Genomic DNA, 25,502 nt, shown 5'->3' with positions numbered 1-25,502 from the left:
TTTCTCTTTTTGACCCTGCTGTAGCAATGTAACTGCAGATCAGCAACGTTGGTGAAACAAGCTTAGAAGTCTATAGCCATGCCTGCGGCTGTGTCAGGCTGTACTAATGCGCAGTAGCGTTTTGAGCTAAATGCTAACATCAGCAGGCTAATATGCTCAGAGGAACAATGCTAAAATACTGATGTTCAGCAGTGGTACAATTATGTTTTACAATCTTAGTTCAGCATGTTAGGGTACTATTTGCTAATTAGCATTCAACACAAAGTACAGTTATAAATAAAAGTACTGGAAAAATGACTGTTTTGACAGGATGATGGTGCTCGATGAAAAGTCAGGGGATCACCAAAGTCTGAGAAGGTTAGCGCTATGTCACTATTGGGACAAAATTACAATATTTTTCATTGAGCTTAGTCTGGTTCATCGTCCAGTGTTTGAATTTCACAGAGAGTTAATCTATATCAGAAGAGGATCTTTAGAGTTGCATGAACATATAAAAATGAATCTTTGTATACTGGCTTTGGCAGCCACAGCTTTGTGTGTGTGTGTGTGTGTGTGTGTGTGTGTGTGTGCAGACAAAAGTGAGCTGAGACACTTTGGTGTAGCAACCTTTATTGAAGGAGCTCTCACAACACTACTGAGGTTTTGAATCCTCAGGTAAAAATATCTTCTTTAACAACATGGGTAGAGGCTGATACACTGAGACTAATAGCACCACAGATAATAACAACAGTACAGTGACTCTGGGCCACTGATGACAACGAAACTGAAAGTGGAACAGTTGAGGGGATCATAAAAGTTACACAGTTTTCTGTGTGTATGTGGGTGTGAGGGCCTCACAGCATGAGTCCCATAAGTTTCTTTTCCAGCCTTTAACCATAACAGATGTTTTCCTACCTCAATGATGGGGCACCTAAGTGTGTGTGTGTGTGTGTGTGTGTGTGTGTGTGTGTGTGTGTGTGTGTGTGTGTGTGAGAGAGAGACAGGGGCCTCTCTGCTTCACAGACAACAAAGAACAGGTTTCTGTCATTCTGTCATTTGAACTAGTGACCCCGGCACAACTGTTTATAGAAAAATAACCCAGGGCTACACATAAAAAACCTCCACCTCACACGTATACATGTAATTGATGTACACACAGAGGTGCTCACACACACACAGATACACACACTCAGCTAGAATCACAATATGTTGAGTCCAGCTGTGATGTCATCATTATTACCAGGTGAAGTGTGGATTGGACTGTTTTGAAGTGTGCCTGATGTAATTTCCTGTTTTCCCTGTCGGTTTGGTGATCTAACAAATTTTTCAAGTGATGTCGGGTGTGACTTTTCACAAAGTTGGGAATAAGTTATGGCTTTTCCAACTGACCTTTGCAAACCTAAAACAAAGTGGACTAGACAATCACGCGTCAGCATTCCAGGTTCACAATTATTTCGGTAAAACGAACACTCGCCAGTTTTCCATTGACAGCTGGTCTGCCTATGTTGTAAAATTGTGACGCCACAAATCCGACACCTCTTGAAAAAGTGCTAAGAGCTACAAAGAGGAGTCCACATTAAACCCTTAACACAAATCCTTTGAATGGCAGGAGCTCCAAGTCCTGGAGAGACAAGAGAGTGTAGCCTCGATGAGCCATTTTCAACCCACACTTGTTAGTTTAAGTAAGCCAGAGGATGGGTCCAGACTAGCTGAAAATGATGCAGGGATGCAGTGTACCTGAGTAGAAATCAGCCCAATGCATTTAAATGCTATACATTTAGTTTAGTTGTGGCCTTTATGGCTCTCCGGGAACGAAGCGACCCCTTTCGACTTGGGACATTTTTAACCCTGAAATTGACTTTCCAGGCAGCAATTTCTAATAGTTGTGTACTACACAATGCGCACTAAAATTGTTTAGGCTAGAACCATCATTTGGGTTGTAGTCCAATGATCTCAGCACAGAAGGTGGAAATTGTACACAGCCCGAGATAATCTGCCTTGGAAGCCTAACTCGGAGTAAAAAAAGTCCCAGGTAAGCTTCATTAAAACTTTTAATTTTGACTGTCACACAATCGTTTGTCATTTTGTGACAATTACTATTATAATTTTGTTTTAAAGTACTCGAACACAGTGTATGGTAAATGAGTGAGACTGAATATTCATATTGGGACTAAGAAACTAAAGCGTGTTGGTCTTGTTGTTCGGGGCCGTGCACTCAGGAGATGGACACCCGGCGGGAGACTGTTTGGTGGAAGACCCCGCGAAGCAGAGAGGTGTAGTCTGCGACACGGAACAGGTGGCGCTGGGCGTTGCTGATGTCGTCCTGCCGTCCCTTGCTCACCAGCGTGCGCAGGTTGACCTCATTGACTTGGCTGCCAACGGCAATGACAAAGACCTCCACCCCGGCGTCCGCCACGTCACGAACTTGCTTCTCCAGCAACGCCTCGGTGACGCCCTGAGACCTGCCGTCAGAGAACAGCACCAGCTTCTTCTTGCCCCCCGATGCGTCCCCACGACCACGTAAACTCTTCACAGCAAATTCCATGGCTTCCAACACGTTGGTGCCGTCGTTTTGGAAGGCCGCCTGTTCAGTTTGATAGGACAGCAGGGTCAAATTGGAAGTTGGCGCCTGTTCCATGCGGGCGCTTCGGCTGTACTGGCCCACACCCATTTTGACGGTGGCCCCCCTCTTCCTCGAGGCAGACAGGAAACGCTCGGCCAAGCGGCTGACATAGCTCTTGGTAGTGTCGAAGTTCTTCTGCCCAACGCTTGCCGAGCTGTCCATCATCACCAAAATATCGGCACTTTCAGAGAAAGTGACTGCAACACACACACATACACAATACATGTGATCCATAGCTGTTTCCAGTGGCTCTGTAAATAACAGTCTAGAGAGGTATCAAGATGGAAGGCAGCCAGATAGCATTTATACAATTCACTTGCACATTTCATGGCTCCAAACCATTAGCTGTTTTATGTTTTATTTCAGCTCTCATTCCCTGTGCGCCTTTGTTGTGTCTGATCATTTGAATGAATTTTAAACTCATATAGACCGAATATGAGAAAGAGAGAAGATGTTACTAAAGATATAAATGGCAAACTGGGTCAACAGTGGTAAGATAAGGTAAACACACAAAAACAGTGAACCAAGGCATTGGTGAAGAAAAACAGACTTACTGGGACATTTGTAGTCTGGGCACCTCTTATCTGAATGAGAGAACAACAGGTTAATAAGTCAGTTATTTGGGATCAGTACAAAATATTCACTTAGAAATAGAAATTACATATAGTGTGGGTGTATGTGTGTGTGTGTGTGTGTGTGTGTGTGTGTGTGTGTGTGTATATGTGTGTGCATGTGTGTGTGTGTGTGTTTACCTTGACAGATTCTGGATGTGAGGTTCTGCAGGAAAGAGTCATCTAGCAGCTCGGCAAAGTTGTCCAAGACAAAGGAAAAGCCTGGTTTGGTGTCACTCTTACATACCAGTTCCCCAAGCTGCTCTTGGTTGGGTTCACGGCCTGAGTAGTCCTTCACTCCTAAACCACCCACCTGGAGGGGAGGAAGGAGGTTTTTAATTCAGCGGGTTCTTCATTATTTCTTCATAATTTATTAATCATTATTATATTTATATTTTATTTTTTATATTATTCATTGGCCATTTCTAAAAAGGTGTCGACTAGTTCTTCGTGGGAGATGTATCTTCTTTTCTTTCACCCAATAACAATGATCTGTTCAACGTCAAACGTTTAATCTCACCCACCATGACTTCACCCTGTTTGGATTGGTTTAACTGTCGAATTTGGGCGGGGTTAAATGTCGTTTCGATGCTAGCTGGAGGGTAGTAGAGTGTCACAACTCTATCGCCATCGTTTTTCAAACACACTTCATTCTTTTATATAGATAAAAACACCACATGAACAGCTGGGATTGGTCTATGTTACATTAACATTTTGCTCAACATTACTTATGTAAAATGAACGTTATTCATAGCCGTTGAATCGTGGCGCAAATCGTTTATGCTAATCGCTAGCGCTTTGAGTGGCTGTTTACAAAAGCTGTTTATAAAAGAGCCGCGATCTGATTGGACTAAACCTAGCAGGCTTGTCTGTCCTGGAGATAATGTTTCACTGCAGTAACAACACTATTGCTATCTAGCAGGGCTAAAGCTGCTGCTTTAACACCTCCCACCTGGACATTTTGAGTGTCAAACACATAATTTCCTGAATTCTGGTGAATTTCTATGCACTAATTTAAGGTGGAAATGTTTTTATTTATGTTAGAAAACACAACATTTCATGCGTTAGGTGACTAAACCTGCAGCGTATTTCAAGACTGATGGCACACACTCCTCTCTGTAAATGCTCGGCTGCAGGCCCGTTTGCGTCGTCTATCCAGGTGTATTGTACTTACCCGGAGATCTTTACCACAGAGCACATTGAGGGGAATCTTGTCCCTGGAAATATCAGAACGTCCGTCTGTTAGAACGATAACGACTTTGTTTTCATGCGTCATCAGGCTGAGCGTGTTGGTCAGAGCGTAATCAAGGGCCTCGCCTGTGTATGTGGCCTCAGCCAGCCAGTTCAGTCCTCTCACTTGCCTGTATACACACACACACACACACACACACGCACACATTTTACAACACAAAAATCAACATCTTTCTAAGGAAATCAATGAAATAAAAAAACACTATTACATGCAAATATAAGAATTGATCTATTTTAGCGTTTATTTATTTATTTATTATTTGATTTATTAGAGTTTTATGTCTGGATTGTGTTAGTCTTGCTAATTGGGAGCAGGGGAAAATTGTAAGCCTCCGTCAATGAATTCTTATTCACATGTAGCACTGTGTTAGCCAGCAAGCTTGTCCCCAACCCATCCAGCAACAGCAGCACCTCTAAAGCTCTCTCTTAACAAGTCGCAGCACATTTGTTGTATCCGTAAATATACATAAATAGTTAAACCGTGTTTTTCCACCCTAACAGCAAAAACGTTTCCTTTGACATTTCTGCGTGTGTACAGATCAAACAAATGAGATACAGCACGTTAGCTAACATTCATTTTTAGAAGTGTCGTAGGCTAGCTACAACACAAAGAGACCAGGCTAGCTGTTTCACCCTGGACCCGTCTTTATGCTAAGATAAACTAACCTTGTCCTGGCTCCAGCTCCGTATTAATCTCATAGACGTATGATGACATGATTTTCGATCTTCACGTCAAGCTAATATGCGCATCTCCCAAAATGTGAAACTATCCTTTTTAACTACAACATTTAATTTCATATTTATAATGCAAATATGTAAATAAGACAACTGAGATGCTGCAAAGCCCTTTTGATAGAGCTAACTGTATTCCCTTGCTTATCTCGTTGAGCTTACATTTTAAGTTTGGCTGAACATGTGGGGCAATTTCTAAACTGGGTGCAAAGAGATGATGCTATAATTGATCTTCTCAATCTTAATAAGACAGAACACTGTTGAAAATTGCACGTGATGATGCTGAATCGTTACCAAAGAAGTGTAAGCCAGCGAAGCAGACAGGACTCTGGTTGAATGCATGTGAACTCACTCTTTAAATGCGAGGAGACCAGTGGCTTCCAGTCGGACAACTTCTTGGGCCTTCGATCCACTGTACTGGACTACACTCAACCCGGACTCATTGCTTGCAAACTGGAAAGAAAATCATTGCATGGTGACTGTGTACTTTGGTCTGTGTTGTGTTATGTCTGTGAGCATGTGTTTTCCTGTGTCAACATTTCTGCGTCCCACCCATCCTGACTAATTATATCCAAACTGGAAGGGGAGAGTCATTGGAGAGACATAAAAGCAAGTTCCAAAACCAAGAGACAATATCTCTCATTTACATTTTTCTATTTTGAGGTCTGTTCTCAGGGCAGCATTTCCTAACATCTCTTAAAAACGTTTTTGGTGTCATTTTGAATAAACACATGCAGGTTATCCGACAGAGACTAGCTACACAAAGATGGGTAATTATGAAATATAGTCGAGTCAAATGTCAATAACCCAAGATAAAAAGCTAGGACATTACCTTGAGTTGCTGATCTTTGGACAGTCTGTCTATGACTGTGATGATAAAGTCTTTGGCGAGAGCAAAGTTTGTGGCACCGATACTCTCTGAGCTATCCAGAATGAACGCCAGGTCCATAGGCGCACACTTACACTCTGGGGACATAAACAAGATCGCAATGGATGACAACAGCCATGGAGCGGCACGAGACAATTATGACGATGACTTTGTTTTAATTGAGCACAAACTTACCACAACAAGCTGTGGCACGATTAGGAAGGATGGGGGAAAAAAAATAAAATAAAATAAAAGTTTATTAACGTAACATAACCTGGGTAAACCTTCACATTTTTCAGGTTTCGATTGCATGTTTGGCTAATCAGGCACTGAGTTGAAAAGGGCAAAGTGTTTGACGTGGAGTACATGTGGCTTCGTTTCTGTTGAGCGTTTTCAACTTACAGCAGAGCTTCATGATGATATCCAGAATTTCACATTCCTGAAGAGAGAAGGTGGAGTTCAATGTTACAGTACAGCAAAGCACTGTTAAATCACATTACATAACTTTATGTAAACTAGATTGTTTCAAGCTACTCCAGATTGAAAAAATAAAACATGACAATGGTAATATTTTACACAGAGGACTGGTCGGTGAAAGGCTACGGGTTTTTGTGTTCAGGAAATTGAATGTGTGGCTTTCGACTGAACCCACAGTATCAGTTTCAGGGTGAAAACTAGCATAGCCTCAAGGGGGAATTAAGTCTGAGGTGCTTAGCCGACCTATCATGGGACGGAAATGAGGGCGAGGGTTTAAATTAAATGGACTGATTCAATTCTTTTTATACTCACATCAGTTCCTGGTGGTCCGGGAGGCCCAGAAGGTCCCTAAACAGAAAGGGAGAACGAGTGAAAAAAGAAGATGTGTTTATCTGTTTAACGTCTGACTTCAAAATGACAAAGCAAGAACTGGAATACTTTTTTATTTTAACTGGAATAAAAACAGATTCTGAAAAAACAACAACATTACTCCATTGACTACAAACCAGAATCCCTCAGTCACCGAACCCACATCCACACCCACACATTTGTGTGCGTTGCTATCTTTCTGCAACAACATGTGAATCTTCCAAAAGTTCATAGCCACAGCATTTTTTTTTTTTTTTTTTTTTACTTGGCTGCAGAAAAACCATCTGTTTTGTTTTAAGAGACATTAAACTCACTTTAAGAGCATTCCTTTCTGTGACAAAGACGCCAGCGTAGCTTGCATGTGTGCACACAGGCAAACACACATGGGAGAAAGAGAGCGAGAGAGAGCGAGAGAGAGAGAGAAAGAGCGAGAGAGAGAGAGAAAGAGAAAGAGAGAGAGAGAGAGAGAGATGGCCGTTAATTGTAGACAAGAGAAACAGTCCAAAGAGCACATGACGCAAACTGTTCATACAGAAATATGCAGCAGAGACACAAGCCAGAGGAGCGATGGAAAGAAGAGGAAAAAGGGAGGAAGGAGAGGAGGAGGGGTAGAGACAGAAAGTAGGGAAAGTGTGAAACGGTAGAGTTTGAGGACTTGGGGAACATGTCCTCATGCACCGTGTTATATTTAGATCCAATCTTTGTTCATCTTTTCACATGATCCAATACCACAAGCTTTCACTTGCCAGTTGGTGAAAGGGAAATTGAATTACAGTACCTTTCCCACATACTCTGAGCCAAACTAAGGGATGCCATTTTTTTATGTCTTTGCATGCGGTTTGATGTTTTGTTGAGTGCTGAGATTGGCTAACCTTAGCTCATTTTACAGAGATCATTAGCAACCACAGCTAGGGAAATACACAGTGCTAAGCTTTGCTCTGTTCTTGTTAGCACAATCTATTAAAGGTCTGGTTGTATTCTGTATTTATAATGTCAACAAATCCCACGAGAAGACCAAATCCAACAATTAATCAAACTTTGACATAGAGCTCCATTGATGTCGAAAAAACTCTTTAAAACCCATCAGAACTACACCATTGCAATGGGTGACATATCCCTTCATTTTCATTAACATAGGGACTGGAGTTTGTTTTTCGTTTACTGTTCTGGTGCTGTAAACACTCACTAGAGCACCAAATGTGTATTAATCTGCAGCTGAAAATAGTTCCCAACATTGTTTTCTCCTGTTTAAATGAGTTTATAAATGTAAGCATATTTTCGTGAAAGTCTTCGCCATGAGCGAATGGGGTTGAGTGCCATACTCAGTCACACACACAAAAACATTCTTTATTTGGCTTTATAAATATTATAGGCAAATAAAAATGTAACATTCAGTAGAGCTAAGATAGGCTACTCTTAGGTGAAGCACAATGTTCTGCTGTAGGTATTTACAACAGTGAAACAGTAAAATGACCCCAAAACTATGTTTGAATGTGAGAGTAGATAAATGGTTTTGGAAGGAGGGGTCTACTCTGTATGTGAGGACAGCAGTCCCTCCAGTGTCTCAACTTGCATACACATGTAGAAAAACCTACAACACACACACACACACACACACACACACACACACACACACACACACACACACACACACACACACACACACACACACACACACACACAGGCAATCAGATATGGTTTTCTTACCGGATTGCCTTCCGGTCCTCTGTGACCTTTGGCCCCTTTAGATCCTGTAGGTCCTGGTTGGTTGTTCTGTGAAAAGAGAAGATTAAAGGAGATTGAGAGAGGCCCACACCTGTATTGAGTTTCTATAAAAAAAATTTAAAAGTATGTTTTGAAAGGATGACAAATACTCTATAAAACATAACAAGTTCTATGTTGAATGTATACCGCTGTGAACATCTGTCATGGTTTGCAATCATTTTCATGACATTATGATAGCTTTGTGTCTTATAGGTGTGTTTAAAAAAAAAAAAAAAGTATTATACTTTATTCATCCCGCAAAAGGAAATTAGTTCTCTGCATTTGACCAATCCCTGAGAAGCACCCAGGGAGCAGTTGGGGGTTCAGTGTCTTGCTCAGGGACACTTCGGCACAGGACTCGTAGCAGCCACTGTATTTTAGGCTAGTTATGCCTGAGAACCAAACATCACAGAAGTCCAGTCTGGATGATAGACGCGTGAATGTAAACTTGCATCTGACCAAAAATGGACTTAATAAAGATGGAAGAAAGCTTGAGGATCTCATTCATGTGTTATCTGTGTTTAGATGGAAGACGTTGTCAAACAACTAAACGATGGTTAAACAACGCTCAGTGTGGAGAAATAATCTGGACCACCTGGTGGAATAGCAATGTAAATCTGGGTGTCATCAGCATAAAATCAAACAGGGATATACAGTGACAAGAGTAATGGTTCTAATATGGATCCTTCAGATACCCCCATTGGAGAGAATGTGAAACTGAAATTAAGTGTTTCTTATTGATTACAGTTCGTGTTCAGGGGGTTGGATGATATAGTTAAAGCTGAAGTGTGGCACTTTTGTCCTCTCAGGCATTTCTGAAATGTCTAAAAGGCTACAGTATATGTCACAAGACATATCACTTTTTAGAAATGGAATCAACTTATCAAAACTCTTTCAAAGGGTTGAGTCCGTCTGAGAAAAGCCTCTGAATCCAGTTCAAATCTATATTGAAGCCAGGTCTGGTCCGGTCTGGCTTGCTATATCTACCACACCAGTGCAGCTGCAGGGGCTTTGGCTGCTCTCTCTCTCCCTGCAGCTGCTGCACTGACCCACTACTGATTGCTATGAGATTAGACTGTAGAAGTGTGGAGAATAAAGAGCTTAAACACTTTAATCAATTTAGGAAAATTATCCCATTCTTTATGTTCCCTGTTCCCACAGACACTCTAAAGAAGTGTGGGCATCTTGGTTTGAGGACGTCTGCGGACAGCTGCAGAGAATGCAGATACTATGCATCATGGAGCAAACAGCTTTTAAAATTACTTGCTAACACATGTGCAGATTCAAGGGGGGATGGCTGTTTGAAAGAACTTATTTACTCAAATACAATATTGAACCTTTTAACAGAAAGAGCTGCGTGTATTTTCTTCAAAAAAACCAAAAACATTTTGTCCACACAAAGTATATCTCCTCTCTGCTCCAAATGCATTTTGATTTGTAGTCACATAAATGCCTATTTGTGGCTCAACATGTCAGACAGAAATGAGATGCAGTGACAAGAGGGTCAGAAATCATCCCAATAAATCCTGTTTGTTCTTTGATCTGAGTTGGAAGGAGACTCAAACCAGCAGATCTGCAGTGCTGCTACACAACCATCTACCTAAAGTGGACAGAATATGAAAGAGAAAGCGAGGCAGAGAGAAGGTAATGTCAACCACCTGGCTTTTAACATACACATGCATAGTTGCTCTCAGTCTTGAATAGGCACGCACACACACACACACACACACACACACACACACACACACACACACACACACACACACACGGTTTCAATTACTTCACATTCTCAACTTCAAACATTTTGATGTAGAGAACCTGGGCCATATCATTCACACACACACACACACACACACACACACACACACACACACACACACACACACACACACACACACACACCCATCCTGACCTTGCGTCATATTTGAATACACATGGCCAGATGGGACTGTTTGTCGTACCTTGCCGAATACATGTATATTATCATTCCAAAGTGTGTGAGGTAAATGGTCAAAAAGGTGGAAAAGTCAAAAGGTCTGTCTCCACCTTTATCTTCTCTGACACAACCCTGTCTGTCTGCCCCCCCCCCCCCAGCCCTCTAGCCAGAGAAAGTGCAGGCAACAAGGTACATGTCTGCACAGTGTAAAAATATTCAAACAATTTAAATACCTGTCGTTCAAAAATCACTATGAAGCCAGTGGCATTAGACTCTCTGAATATGTTGTTGGCCATCTTGATGTCTCATGATTTCAAGTCAAACTGGTAACGGTTTTTATCCACTGCACTGCTCAAAAAAGTAAAACTTGGGGAAACAAACAGCGACTGTTCAGAGACAAGAATATAACGGACTGTTAAAAGAGAGAAAAAAAAAAAGCTGGATGAATGCCTCTGGGGATGAGTGGAATGTAATGGATTTGATTTTTTCCAACGAGGCGATCTTATTATGTATTTCTATGAAGGACACATGGAACAGTAGCAGGGATATTTTGTGAAAGTTAATAGTTTGACATTTTGGTATATACGCTTATTCGCTTTCATACCGAGAGTTAGTTGAGACGATTGATACCAATCTTAAGTCAAGTTAGCTTAGCTTAGCACAACTTTTAATTTGAAAACTTTTTGTATGAATTGAACAAGAGATAACGTTTATATTAGTGAACTTTAGAGATGCAGGTAGACTGATTACAGACAGAGCTAGGCTGGCTGGTTTCCCTTGTTTTCAGTCTTTATGCTACGCTAAGCTAAGCTAAGACGAAAGTGAATAAGCGTATTTCCTAAATAAAATGTAAAACTTTTCCTTTTAGCAAAGGTGCTGGCAACAGAATTACATATATTTCACTAAAAGTGCATACCAAAAAAATGTAAAAGTGGAGCTCATTTGAGGACCATATGGGTGATTTTATAGGTCTCAGCCCATTAACTTTAGATTCCTGGTAAACATTTTCCAAAGCTTACCTCTGGTCTATAGACTGATTGAGGCGTGGTGTTGATTATTTATAATTCTGTGAGAGAAGCAGTCTCGATAAAGTCAATGGTGCAAAACAAACTTCAAATTGCACTTACAAGTTTGAATTCAAGACGATATGGGAAATGTTTTGAGTTGATGATACAGCACTTTATAATAAAGTTGAGGTTTAGGGTCCTTTAACGCAGCAGTAGAATCAGTTACAGAGGTCATTAGATGTGTCCTCTATACTGCTGTCACTACTCAAGCAAAATATGGAAAAGGTCAAACATTGGGGCGACTGGGTGAATTATACTCGCAATGAGAGCACGCATCTAATCCCGCAGTGCCACAAGTTCTTGATGAGTGTTAAACTGATCTGACACTGTAAATCCAAAGCCTAGAACGTGCGACTCGTCTTGAAGAAAAGAGGTCAGGGTGCACTGACATACGGATATGAGTGAAAGTACAAACACGAGCATAAATGTTTATGCCACGGAACACGAACCTTGGAAATGCCATAATTTTAATGCAAACATGACCAACTTAAACCTGGGGTTAAAGTGTTAAAATGGGCACGCTATATGGACACACAAGTACAGTTGCTATGCACACTCCCTCACACACATATACACATATATACACACACACACACACACACACACACACACACACACACACACACACACACACACACACACACACACCCCAAAAGAGAGATGCAGTCCCTTCATCGTTTCAGCTCATTTCCTGGTATCCTTGACAACGACATATACACAGCTGCATCAGCTCAGAGCCCCCTTCCCCAAAGACACACACACACACACACACACACACACACACACACACACACACACACAAAATGTGTTCACATCTTTTTAAAAGAGCATTTCCAGCTGCAGAACAGAAGGCGAGTGTGAGGGCGAGATGGATGGACTAAGAAAAAGAAGAATAAAGTATGTGAGGGGCTAATGCAGAAAAACAAAATGAAAGACAAATATTAAAAGAACAAAAGTTATAATAATTCTAAGTGTTAAAAGAGACCGATAAAAAAGAAATATGTATATGCGCCCATAAAACGGGACATGTGACTCACATCCTGTCGGCGCTCTCTGCCAAGAAGGGTTTGGGGAAAGATCAAGTGAGATCAAGAGCGAGGCGCAACTGCAAAACGGAGAGAAATCAGAAGCAGACTCACATCGGGGCCTGGATCTCCGGCGTCTCCGTCATCTCCTTTGGGTCCAGGGGTTCCCTTGCCACCCTGAAAGGTCACACAGCAAATGTCAGAGGTCAGAGGTCATAAGGCGTGACGATTGATTTCACACTGTTGGCCGTGAACTCTAAACATGGACGCCCATATTCAGTGTCGACGTGTAAATGTAAAGTACTAGGTAGGCCAATCTAATTCAGCTTAAAAAAACACAAAACTAAAAGTAACTTAACCAACTCATTATATTCATCCAGAATATATATCGGTTGTGAACACATGTTTGCCCAACATCTGATTTCTAATAAAAGTCCAAGTTAAAATAGACATTTGAAAGATAACTTACCGGCTCACCGGTGTCTCCGCGGGACCCAGGATAACCCTAAAAAAAGACAGAAATGTTCAGAATCAAGTACATGGAGCACAGCGTGTGATACAACACATGCAGTAACTACCGTTAACCCTTACCTGGAAACCAGGACAACCCGCAGTTCCGTTTCCTGGCACACCATCTTCTCCCTGAAATTCATAAAGAGATACACTTACAGATCCATTCGCATACACAAACCTCATGGCAGAGAATATGATGGACGGCAGACATCTGTCTCCCACACTCACCCTCCCACCAATCTGGCCTCTGTCTCCCGGAGCTCCTTTGATTCCTCTCGGCCCTTTGGGTCCCTTGGTGATGAAAGGAATATTAAGATTAGATCAGAAACATATGAAATGAGAAACTTTTGGATGTTCTCAACTGTAACGTTTACGTAACAATCATTATAGCAATCTGTTACAGGTTACTGCTATCTGATAGCCTAGCCCTAGATTGTGTAATAATGTGTGTAATATACATGATTTATGATAATAACAGAGTTAAATCAGTGGCGTTACAGATGAAGCTGTAAAGTTGCTTTAGGCTATACAATTTTAAGGCCCTTAAAAACAAAACTTCATGACATCAAATATTCATGACTTAATATTTGACAGTTATTAACAGTTTAAAAAACATAATAATATAAGTTAAAATAAAAAAATGTATGAAGTGTTTCATACTCCAACACTTATCTAATCTTCATGGGAGTGGGTGTTGTTTGATCAGATTTAATTAACAGGGACCAAACAACCCACCAACTGTGATCAGATTCTGACTCGAACGTCGCTAAATCATGATTGTATGTCAGTATGTGACATCACAATTTTCCAACTGAGCCACGCCCACTTGAAATGAGGAAAGGAGGTCTGATGAAAACACTATTACAAACAACTTCCATGGGAAATAACCAGAGCGGTTCTAACTTCAAGTAGGATCCTATCACTAAAAGCAAGAAGCCGACTGAGTAGTTATGTTTACGGGTCCTCTAAGCATAATGCACGTCTTGTTGGACTCACTTCTGGTCCGGGTGGGCCTTCATCTCCTCTGTAGCCAGGAGACCCGGGCTTGCCAGACTCGCCCTGGAAAACAACAACACGGTTAACGAGACACCGTTAAAACACTCCAACAAAAATAACCACATAAAGCAAAAAAAACCAAAACCCTAGCAACGGGCTTTGACATAATTTTCAACCAACACAACCTTCAACACAGAGACAAAGTCCTGCCGCACATTTGGGCAGGACTTTGCCCAAATGCACAATTTGTTTCAATTGTATTCTGTTCATATCCTAAACTATACGGATTTATGCACTGCTACACTTGCTAATAACTTTTGAACACTTTTGACTCTTTGGCATAAGTAAACTGTTTGATGGCAAGTAAAACAGAAGCTGGCCTAAAATTGTCTCAATCTAAATAGTTACTTAATACAAGGCTGAAAATAATTTTTTTCTTTTTTTTTACTGCTCTTTCTGGTTTGCAAGGACTGTTTGATCCCAGCTGTGGTCAGAGGTCCAACAGACCTGTAACGACACTCAACAGGGATGTCACAGTGTCCCGTTCACCACCAGGTCTGAGCCCAAGTCCACCCACAGCATCATTTTGAAAAATGCAAAAAGGTGGGCAAGGGCCTAAGAGATAAAACCACGGTCACTTCTGTATGACAAAAGCCTCAAAAGATATGACACAGCTACAGTAGGTTGGAAAATGGTGATATGGCGTGGAATTTGGTCTGAATTTGATGAATTTGCTGTTTATTAGACCACAAATTAGACAAGAATTACCTCATTGCCAGATAATGAGTCTTTAACACTTATTCAGATATTAGCCATTAGCCGGTTTAAAGCTGAAGTTTAACCCAATTTTTAATATGTTGAAGGTGAAACAGTTGTTTGAATTCAGATTAGAAGATCTGTCTGATTCACACATTGTATCTAGTGCATTTGACACATAATTTATAGAATGGAAAACAAGACGTTGTAGTTAATGGATGGAGTTTGCTTTTGAATTGTTGCCATTTTTTGGCAAACAACAGCTGGGTCCAGCTGCTGCAAGCAGCACCTCAGTCCTGTCCTCATAGTGAGGTCACACTGTTGAAATGGAACAAATAACTTTAATGTATTGATGAGTATGTAAATAGGAAAGTTTTAAAAGATCCTGGAGGCTATTTTTGAAAACTTGTGTTCAAGGCCATCTGTTTGCCCCCATTTCCAGTGTCTGCTAAGCTGAGCTAAATCAAAACCGGACTTATCAATGTACTGGACAAACAGAGTTGAAATAAATAATGCTCTTCACATCTGACTCAAGTTAAGACAGAAGATAAGAACATTTGCATAAATGTCAAAGTGCTTCTTTCATTTCAAGTTGACCAAAAAGACACCAACAAACATGCTGATATGTTAAAATGAAGTGCTGTACACATTTAAAACAGTGTACTAGGCCTTGTTTAACAAATGCAAATGAAGTCCAGCACAATACTGCATGTGAGGATACAATTTTCCTGAGTGTATGAGGTAGGCCCAACGTGTCAGTTATTCCATGTTTTCGCCACTGTTCAGTTCTTTACTGTTTATTCAGCTCTGATGAGGAGAGGAGGCGCAGCAGAAAGCACAAAAGAGCCATTGAAAGCTCTGACATCACGGAGGTTACCACAACTAATGCTTGTAACGTATTATTATTATTACACTGCCTGGTGCCTTATTAAAGAAAACCGTACTGAGGCTTTGGCTCGAGCAGACGGAGAGAAGAACTGAGTCAGAGGGGAAAGACTGAGTGTTGGTGTTCCCGGGAGGAGTACGAATGAGGAGTGGGCAGCACTCCGGGGCAGCGGCCAAGTTCGCCTCAATTTGAGCTTCTGTCCGATGCACTCCCCATCAACGTGAAACATGGATGCACACGCACAAGTGCTCACACGTGCGTGTGCATCCATATTTCGTCCGACTGGAAAAACAAGGTTGCTGCCAGAGAGAAAAGTGGGTGGTTCCTATTTGGGCCTGTACTCTAAACAACAGGCTAATGGACAGTGGTGCTGTAGCTCCTGTGTGAGTGTGTGTGTGATTATATTTGCGTGTGTCTTACAGGGTCTCCGTTGGCGCCAGTTGAGCCCTCCCTTCCCTGCTCTCCACGGGGCCCTGGCTCCCCCTGGCAAGGATAAGAACAAATGTATAAAGCTAAAGGCATTCACGACAGTAACAATAGACAAATGAAGCAGACAAAGCCAAGTCTTAAACAAAGTTAGATCAGTAGGAGTACATGGGGAATTACTTTATAAAAACATGTTTCCATTAAGGCCTGTGTGGTTGAAGTTGACTCAATTCAACTGCCAAACAATATTTCCCATGAATTGCTAAGGAGGAGGTACTAAAAACAGATAGACCCTGAGAGACTACTCTTCATCCTTCCTCATCGTCCTTATCATCTTACCAAGTCTCCTCTTGGACCTCTGTTTCCACGGGAACCTTGCTCGCCCTTCTCTCCAACTTGTCCCTACAAGGGATTTTAAAGATGTTAACACATATTTTGGCAGCTGTCACACACACACACACTTAAAAGGCAATATTGCTCCTATTTACGTTCTCGCCGCGAATTCCATCCGGTCCCGGTGCACCCTGAAACACACACACAAAGCAGGATGTTAGACAGACCGGTAACGAGTGCAAAGTTAATGCTTCTGCCGTTGTCGGGCACTTCATCGCTTACGTCATCGCCGCGCTCTCCTTTGTCCCCGTTGCCTCCGCGAGGGCCCCGCTCACCCTGTTACAACACAGACATTTGCACGTGTATTATATTCCCTGCTTCGTTTGAGGCACTTTGAACAGATCTGCCGCTTGTCATTGTGATTCTCTTTGCACTGATCTACCTGAGGTCCCAGTGGGCCATAGTTTCCAGGCCTTCCTGCTTCGCCGTCTCTTCCTGGATCTCCCTGAAACAAGCACACGTTGCCTCATTACAGACCACCGGAAGGCTATTTGAAATCTTCAAGAGCGCATTTTTGTTAGTTCATGTTACTTTTGCTCCTTTCAGTCCATAAGGACCAGGGTCTCCCTTTGGTCCAGAGTCTCCCTCCAGGCCCTGGAAGCAGAAAAAGACAGAGACCGTCTCTCAGTACATGATCACAAGCAGCTGAAGCCACAACACTCAATCTCGGAGGCCCCGTCGTGCACGCACGCACATGGATGCGCGCTTGTTTACAGTGCTTCATTTAAACAATCTGACAGCAGAGAATGTAAACTCCGCAGTGATTGAGAGCGGAGAGCTTCAGTCCGCCTGCCGCGGGGCGCAATGTCAGTCCAGGTCCCGCCGAGGGTGGCATTCCTAAACATGCAACTGTGGCTAATGGCTAATCTGCTACAATGTGGCTGAGCCTCAGGCAGCTACGGATGTGAATCGTCTGAGTATGTCTGTTCAAGAGAGTCTCAGACACCAAAGGAGAAAGATACAGAGAGAGAGTGTGTCCTAACAAACACACACACATCTGTGTATTTGCAGTTGTCAAACCTGATGTCATTGTCAGAGTGAGTTAACATCTAGTGATTTGTTCCCAACTGGTTGTGATTCAAACCGTCTTTAACGTGTGACATAAGCGTGAGAGCATTCGAGGACAAAATGTGGGACAGTGATGGTGGGATTTTTCTGAGATTGAGATATACTACTCACGTCTGATCCGGGAGATCCTTTACAGCCAGGAAGACCAGCGAAACCGTCTTCCCCCTAATAAGGAAAACCAGAGAAACGTCTCTTCAAACAACTTTACCGAATCAACAAAAGAACAGCCAGATAACCAGAGATGTATCATTGGATGTTTGGGTCTGTAACTCACCTTGCGTCCATCAACGCCATCATTTCCCCCTTGACCTTTTTCTCCCTGAGATTTAGCCAAAGATAAAGAGGAGGGAAAGTGACAGAGGAAGAATTTAACCATTAGCTTTCAGATAAATCACTGATAGGAGAGCAACGCTTTGAAGATGAGATAGCTGTTAGGAGGAGCTCACCTTGTAGCCTTTGTGTCCTCTATCACCCTGCAGATTAAAACAAACAACATCAGTCAGCCATGTCCATGACTTAAACAGTATGGCAATCCAAGCGCATACACTGAATCATGAGTATACTTTATGTGCTCTGAGAGTACCTTTTCTCCTCTGCCACCACGGTCTCCCTGGAAACAGAAATACACACGTCAGAATCATGATCATTACACGCAGCAGAGTGATCAGTGAGGTGAGGTGGGTAAAGTCTTTCTCGGAGTCAGTGATCGACAACGGATAAAAACAACATGGAAAATTACAAAAACGTTCAGGGCCATCACATGGAAGTGGCTGCAGACAAACCTTTCAACAAAGGAGGACTGGACTGCAGTTCTCAATGAAATTAACTACATGGAGAAACTGAAATGTATCTGAAGACCACACTATGAACAATAAGTAACTGGGAAATGTGACTTTATATATGTACCTATAAGATGTAACCCATTACTTGCGTCACTTAAAAGACCCTGTATGTGTTCCGGTGTTGTCTCTGCCCATGTCAACTCATTCATTAAGTGCACTCTACCTTCATTCCACTGTAACCAACAGGACCAGGATCTCCAAGGCTGCCCTGTAACATAGCGATAGAAATATTAGATAATCCGAATGAGACTTCCATCAAGCCTGCATGACAAATATAAAGGCGATGGTAGAAATCACCTACCACGTTGCCAACATCTCCTTTCTCTCCTGGCATCCCTGGTCTACCTGTTTCTCCCTGTATAGAGAGGGGGGGGGGGGGGACGAGACAATGTAAAGTTCGGTACATTTTGGTGCATTTTCCTGACAACCACCTCTAGTGCAACTGAATGCTCTGGGTGCAATGCTTTTTATATTGTATCACACCTTCGCACCGAGATCTCCCATTGGTCCTTTGGGCCCTCCTGGAGCCTGCAGACAAAACAAAAAAATTAAAAAAGTAAAACAACCGCTCAAAGAACAAAAGAACAAAGCTAAAGAAGAATGTATGTTGGTGATATGATAATGAATGGCACACTTACATTGCAGTCGAAAGAACAACACTAAGGGAAAAAAGAAAAAAGAATATTAGCACCTTAAAGAAGGAAAGGTGTCTCTATGTCTCCATATATGTAGAATATTTTGGTGGTAAATCTAAGAAGGAGACATGGGATGACCCAATGTTTTCTGGTCTGATGACAGCAGGGCTGAGCAATTTGTCCAATATTTAAGATAAAGCTGCAGTGATTTTGTTGGAGATACAACAGTAAGAATATCAGTGCAATCTCCTTTCAGCTTCCTGTGGCGGTCCTGAGTGACCCCGCCTTGTTTCCTGGGTATGAGAGAGTTTACATGGCAGTGGATACCAGCTGTAACAAGACGTAATACTGAGAAAGAACAAGATGAAGGTAATGATGTAAAAAAAAATAATAATTCAGACTCTCTAAACATCTCAACTACATTAAAGTAAGATTTATTGCACTAAATAAACACCTTGAGTAGCCACAAATAAATCCACCTTGTTTAGTGGGGATTTGATTTGTAAATATTTTCTAGCCATGACATTCAGCCAAAACATTTGACAATAATTTTGTCTTATTCAAGTTGCATCAGCAAAACTCATTGTAAACACTTCTGCCGTTGGAATGTTTCGTTTAAAAAAAAGGAGAATGAAAATTCCTTTAGTTGAAACAATTCAGTCAGCATGAAAAACATCACAATTTAAACTGGCAAAACAATTATTGATGACATTTTTTAGCCATGTTGCCCAGACCTAAATTAACGCAAATCTTTTAGATTTGTAGTATAGTAATGTATGCACACTTACTGTGTGCCTACTCCTCTACATGTAGATGCAGTTAGCAAACATATACAAAAAAATGTAATTGACTTCCATTCAAAAGCAGCTTACCGTATCCTTTGTCTCGTTTGTCTGAAAAGACGGAATGAAAACAGAGAGTTAGTTCAAAATCCAAATGTTGAACTCTGTTTATGCAGAAGAGAGGAGAAGAGAGGAGAGGAGAGGAGAGGAGAGGAGAGGACAGGAGGATACATACGATCATATCAATGATGGTTCGAATGGTTTCCATCTTGGTGGCTATGGCGGCTGTAGCAGTGAAGTTCTGTCTGTAGGCCGGGCTTGTGGCAATGACTGACAGCCTGGTCTCCTGGAGAGACAAAAGACACAAACATCATCAGCACATTGCTGGAAGTAGCAGCTACAATACACTTTCTGGTAAACAATAACATTATTGAGCTCTAAAAGATTATTTCTGTGACATTATGGTGTTTTGTTTATACGATCCCAATTAGCGTCTGCCAATTTTGTCGCAAGTCTTCCAGATAATATCTACTGTTAGATTTCCAGGTAAAACGTGAAAATCAACCATCTAGTGACTGGTTTCAGGTCAGCTTTAGGACTCCAGGGGTGGCATGACGTATACACAAGGAGGATGTGAAGGCGGATCTAGTGGCGAGATGATGTTTCGTGGTCCCATCTTAGCCACTTGTTGGCAACCGCCAGTTTTAGGAAGTAAAAGCTTATAAATGTATTTATTGAAGTATTTTATATCTTAGAACAAATCTTAAGCTTGTGTTAACCACATACTTTATTTCAGGCATCAAACCAAAACCCATTCAAAAAACCCATTGACTTTGAGACAAGGAAACCGGAAGTGCAAAAATGCTGACTCATATCTGGGTTTTAGGACTTATTACTGCAGCACTCTATGTATATACTGTATTAGGATATAATTAAATAAAAAAAATGTGAAAGCATCATTGTGTATTGTTTATGAGAAGGTTATCTGCATCATCAGGACTGTGTGGATTTGGTTTACTCAGATTGTATTGACCACACAACCCGACAACTTTGATCAGATCTGATTCAAGCTTGCAAAATCCTAATTGGTGCCCCGGAATACATGATATCACTTTTTTCAAACTGAACACAGATACAAATAAAAAAAAATCTCTCATGAAAAATAATACACTTTGACAGAAAATACTGTGTTCATGAAGAGCCCCGCTACTCATATTAACTGGAAAAAATTATTTTTGGGGGTAAGGATTAGGGTAATGTATTTAGTTGTGGTGATTAAAGTTTGGGTTAGGGGCTGGGGAATGTATTATGCAAATGAGGGTCCTCATCAGTATATAAGCACAAATGTGTGTGAGTGTGTGTGTGTGTGTGTGTGTGTGTGTGTTTTGTACCTGCTGGTCAGGTGTGACGGCAACAGCGAACACTTTGACTCCATGTTGCTTGGCTTCGTTAGCAGCCTCCTGCACGCCTCCACATGGCTCTTTGTAACCAGTAAGAGGATGACCGTCAGTCACTACCACAATGTACTTGTTGTCATGGTAGTGCGAGCCCCTGCACCCAGACGCACAAACAAACACACACTCAGAAATGACATCCCTCTTCCTATTACATCTGCTGAAGTGTATGTGTGTATCATCATTACCCAATGAGCAGCTGGCCGAGCCCCTCCTTGATGGCACAGTCGGTGTACGTGCCCTTGCCGATGTAGCTGATGCCCTTGATGTCAGCCTTCAGGGCCTCGCGATCTGTCCTCATGTCGCTCAGCTCGCGTACGAGTTTGACTTCGTCACTGTAGTGCAGAGCTCCCGAGTTCCACGTCAGGGTGCGGTCGCATCGGTGGCGCCTGGTGTCAAGCAGAGTAACGGTCATCTAATAGTCCACACATCACTATGCAACATGGTAAAGACAGGCAACGGTGGAATGCAACTAAGTACATTTCTCATTACTCAAGTACTGCACTTCATTACAGCTTTAATGTCACTGTATTTAACTTGAGTATTTCCATTTTATGCTAGTTTATACTTCTACTCCACTACATGTCAGAGGCAAATACAGCTTCAGTTACCAGTTACGTGTTACGTGTGGATATATACGTATGTATATGTGTATATACAGTATATATATATATATATATATGTGTATATACAGTATATATATATATATATGTGTATATATATATATATATGTATATATATATATATATATATGTATATGTATATATATATATATATATATATATATATATATATATATATATATATATATATATATATGTAGTACTTAGTACTTATGTTATTTCACTTAAAGATTAACTAAACACCAGAGTGAAACAGTGTTTCACTGCCCTCTGTGGCTAAAAGATTTAATCCATGATGGGCGTGGTTTGTTGTGATGTCACGGTGTCCCAGAGTACAACTAGACATCACTGCAGCAACGTGAGAGGTTAAACCACTGTTAAGTTACTCTTTAAGTTAGATTTTGTGATTCTGTATGTGTGTGTGTGTGTGTGTGTGTGTGTGTGCGTGCGCGCGCAACTTACATTTCCCTGAGTTCATCTATGAAGGTATTGGTGAATTCTGTGATCTGGTCAATATAAAAGTTGGGAGGTTTCTGTCTGAGGGCGACACTCTCAGATGTATCCAGCACAAAGAAAAGGTCAACCGGACAATCTGCACACAAAACAAACAAAGATGGCTGTCAGCAACTCTCGTTCATTGAACAAGGTCATGCCAAGATGGTAACCCTTGATTTGTGAAACTCTCGCGGGATGCTTGAGGTTCGGCATTGACCTCGATTGGTCTTGGTTAGGATAGGTCGGCGGGCAGCGAGTCTTGTGAGAGTCTTCCCAATTTGAGGGTTATCATCTAGACAAGACAATCGAGCAACCATGAAGCTAACACAGTGTTTATGAACCATCCAAAAGGCTTTTACGATCAATCGTGCACCCATTAATTCAAGTGATGTCAGCCCAGGTAGCACTACTGCAGCACTGGAGGCCTGCACTAAGCCAACATGATGCTGCTTGGAGCACCCTGCGACCACATTGGGTGTCATTTGGCTGATCTATCCATCTTTATACAGGTGGACAGGTGCAGGCCTGGACATGGCTGTCAGCGTGCACACCTGTAGTATAACTGTTGCAGGGCACCTTGGCAGGGAAGCAGGCCTGAGGTACTGCTTTGGTTCTTGTCCACATTTATCACTTTGGCATCCACAGCACTGGTAGTCTGCTTTACACCCTCAACCCTTACTATTAAAGCCCACTGAGACAACCATAGGACCAAACAAGGGCCTGCTCACGGTGGGCTAGGCTACTGTTATCCTCTGCAATTACATTCAGTTGTTATTGCATCTATGCTGCTGATTTGTAGCTTCGGAAAGTACATAACCCAAAGACAACGAACATCTGGATTAGCTTTGGCAGCAATCATCACTTCAGCATATGACATGTCACATTCAAGCACAGAAAGACCACCGTACATGCAACATAATGACATTAACATCAGATACTACAACATGTTCTTGATAAGTACTTCATATTATCAGCAAACTTACCCGAAAACCTTTTCTCTTGGATCTGCGTTTGCGCTCCAGCCAGGAAGACGCACAGCAGCGCGATGAGACCTCCAAGAGTCTCCATGGCTAAACTGCAACAAAAAAATTAAACTAAACAAAACACAGCACCCCAATCCCCAGAAAAACAAACACTGAACCACTCCGGCCCCAATCCCGGTACCTCTAAACCGATTCGGTAAACTTTTGGTGATCCAGCGCTCCGCCGCAGTTTGTCCGAGGCGATACACAGAGCGCGCAGAGGAGGACCAGAGCGCACGGTGAGGGAGGAGGAGGAGGAGGAGGAGGAGGATAGAGTTCACGCGCTTTCTCCGGAAAACGGTGAGTGGGAATAGACTAGAGCGCGCACGGGCCAAAAGTTTACACAAAATCCCCAGATATGCCTGCTTCCTTAAAAGGTCGACGGGGACATGGATACACACAAAATAAACAATAAACCTGCTGACTGTGAGGGAGGCTCCATTATGCACGGATTATATTTTTCCTTTTGCAGGAAAGAGAGTGCACGTGGAAACTGATCTAGATTATGTTTTAATAGTTTCAGGACATGTATAATGAGAAATCAGAGAACGATTTGTTGCCAATTCCTTCTTCTTCTTCTTTTTTAAACGTTTTATATGAGACTACATGCCATGCAGAAAAAGAACTGCACACTGGAGTAACTTCATTAAAATTAATGAAAAGCAGCTGACACATCTTGGAAGCGTTTTGTATTCTCTTTCTGTAGAAACCTTTCTGTGGGCGGGGTTTGAATACATCTGGTTCACTTCGGTGTCCAGACCTGACCTGAACATTAAAGCAAAAGAGGAGGAGGAGGGGGGGTTCTTCTCTCATTTCAGCAGGAAGAGACACAGCGCCACCTAGTGCTCCTCGTGGGCGCAGATCTTGGAGAGGACTTCGGAAAAAATTTCGGGGTGCAGTGAGGCGCTTCCACGGGAGAACGCAGAGAGGTGGAGGCGTTGAGCGTTCATTGGGTGGTGGTGGTGGTGATTGTGTGCACAGCTCAGACTGCAGGACTGCAGGGGAAGGTCTGGCCTGGACTCAGATTTTCCACTGAGATCACCGTTCCAGGGAGAAAAAGCTGTGTGGAGACGCAGGGTGGGAGGGTGGAGGGGGGGTTACATCTGGTAATGATATGTGTTTATTATCAAGCTCTCATAGTAAATCTGTTGGCTTTTTGGCAGCTGTCGGGGTGCGTATAAAGTGTAATGCATGCATTTTGAGATGTCTCAATACCAGCCCTCATCAGGAATACATCACTATAAAATTCTTGTGGAATTCATTAGCCAAGCACTTATGGAGTGTTTTCAGTTTACATCGTTACGCGAGGGGGCAGGGGGGTCCAAATGAGGACACCTTTAGTGGGCCTTTTTTACAGTCCTGAAACTGGCAGGTGGGATTGAGATCAGTGAACTACCTCAATGGCGAGTCATTATCTTTTCCCCCAGAGGGAACACAAGCAGGGTATGTCCTCAAAAAGGTCACGATAAAGCTCCATTACATGTATAAAAAAAAGAAAAAAGAGAACAGATACTTTGTTAAGCTGAGAGGTTCTGCATAACGTCTTCTCGGGCACAGCCTGTTGGCAGACAGGATGGAGCACAAGTTTCCACAGGATCCCGATGTTCAGTGGAGAAGATTAGAAGCATTTCTGAGCCGGTGAGAAAGAAGGAATAGTGCCGAGCACAAACAACTTGTCTTTGACCACAGTCATCGTTGGGGGTGGATCTCCCAGTGAATGGCAAAGATTTCTGCCTTGTTTTAAAGAATATGGTTCAGAAAATACTATGCATAAGCAACCACGGATGAGATGAAACACATCATGGAACAAGGGAGAAACTGAGGGCAAAGAAACAGCTTCTGTCATCCAGAGAAAACATGAAAGTCACTGCAGCACAGCTGGAAGAGATTAATCGCAATGTTAGGATAT

At 42.1% G+C, this 25,502-nt stretch overlaps 1 protein-coding gene across 1 annotated transcript; it reads right to left on the bottom strand.

Moving 5' to 3' along the window:
• Positions 1 to 592: 592 nt before the first annotated feature.
• col6a1 (collagen, type VI, alpha 1) lies at positions 593 to 23,823 on the bottom strand. Its single transcript, XM_068701584.1, has 35 exons — positions 23,555 to 23,823; positions 22,539 to 22,668; positions 21,642 to 21,842; positions 21,391 to 21,550; positions 20,235 to 20,345; positions 20,090 to 20,110; positions 19,221 to 19,241; positions 19,066 to 19,110; positions 18,884 to 18,937; positions 18,746 to 18,790; positions 18,324 to 18,350; positions 18,187 to 18,213; positions 18,015 to 18,059; positions 17,852 to 17,905; positions 17,204 to 17,266; positions 17,055 to 17,117; positions 16,895 to 16,948; positions 16,768 to 16,803; positions 16,619 to 16,681; positions 16,274 to 16,336; positions 14,212 to 14,274; positions 13,444 to 13,506; positions 13,294 to 13,344; positions 13,172 to 13,207; positions 12,817 to 12,879; positions 8,618 to 8,683; positions 6,854 to 6,889; positions 6,467 to 6,503; positions 6,260 to 6,268; positions 6,029 to 6,162; positions 5,549 to 5,649; positions 4,388 to 4,574; positions 3,355 to 3,526; positions 3,157 to 3,186; positions 593 to 2,799 (listed from the first exon to the last, which is right to left on the bottom strand). Exons 1-35 carry the CDS (start codon positions 23,637 to 23,639, stop codon positions 2,195 to 2,197), a joined length of 3,021 nt encoding a protein of 1,006 aa, XP_068557685.1. The 5' UTR covers positions 23,640 to 23,823; the 3' UTR covers positions 593 to 2,194.
• Between the last annotated feature and the right edge of the window lie 1,679 nt (positions 23,824 to 25,502).

The sequence above is a fragment of the Cebidichthys violaceus genome, unplaced genomic scaffold, assembly GCF_023349555.1.
Source record: "Cebidichthys violaceus isolate CVI_PGR_0920_01 unplaced genomic scaffold, fCebVio1.0.p SCAF_8, whole genome shotgun sequence".
NCBI lineage: Eukaryota > Metazoa > Chordata > Actinopteri > Perciformes > Stichaeidae > Cebidichthys > Cebidichthys violaceus.
The sequence above is the reverse complement of the archived record's forward strand: the minus strand, read 5'-3'. Positions and strand labels throughout refer to the sequence as shown.

What these genes read in the sequence shown, in the direction of transcription:
- col6a1 (XM_068701584.1), bottom strand. Translation starts at nt 23,639, where the DNA reads ATGGAGACTCTTGGAGGTCTCATCGCGCTGCTGTGCGTCTTCCTGGCT. An exon ending in GAGGTCCAAGAGGAGACTTG is followed by an intron (nt 16,337 to 16,618) that starts GTAAGATGATAA and finishes TATCCTTGCCAG; the next exon opens with GGGGAGCCAGGGCCCCGTGG. An exon ending in CACATCCAGAATCTGTCAAG is followed by an intron (nt 3,187 to 3,354) that starts GTAAACACACAC and finishes TCTCTCATTCAG; the next exon opens with ATAAGAGGTGCCCAGACTAC.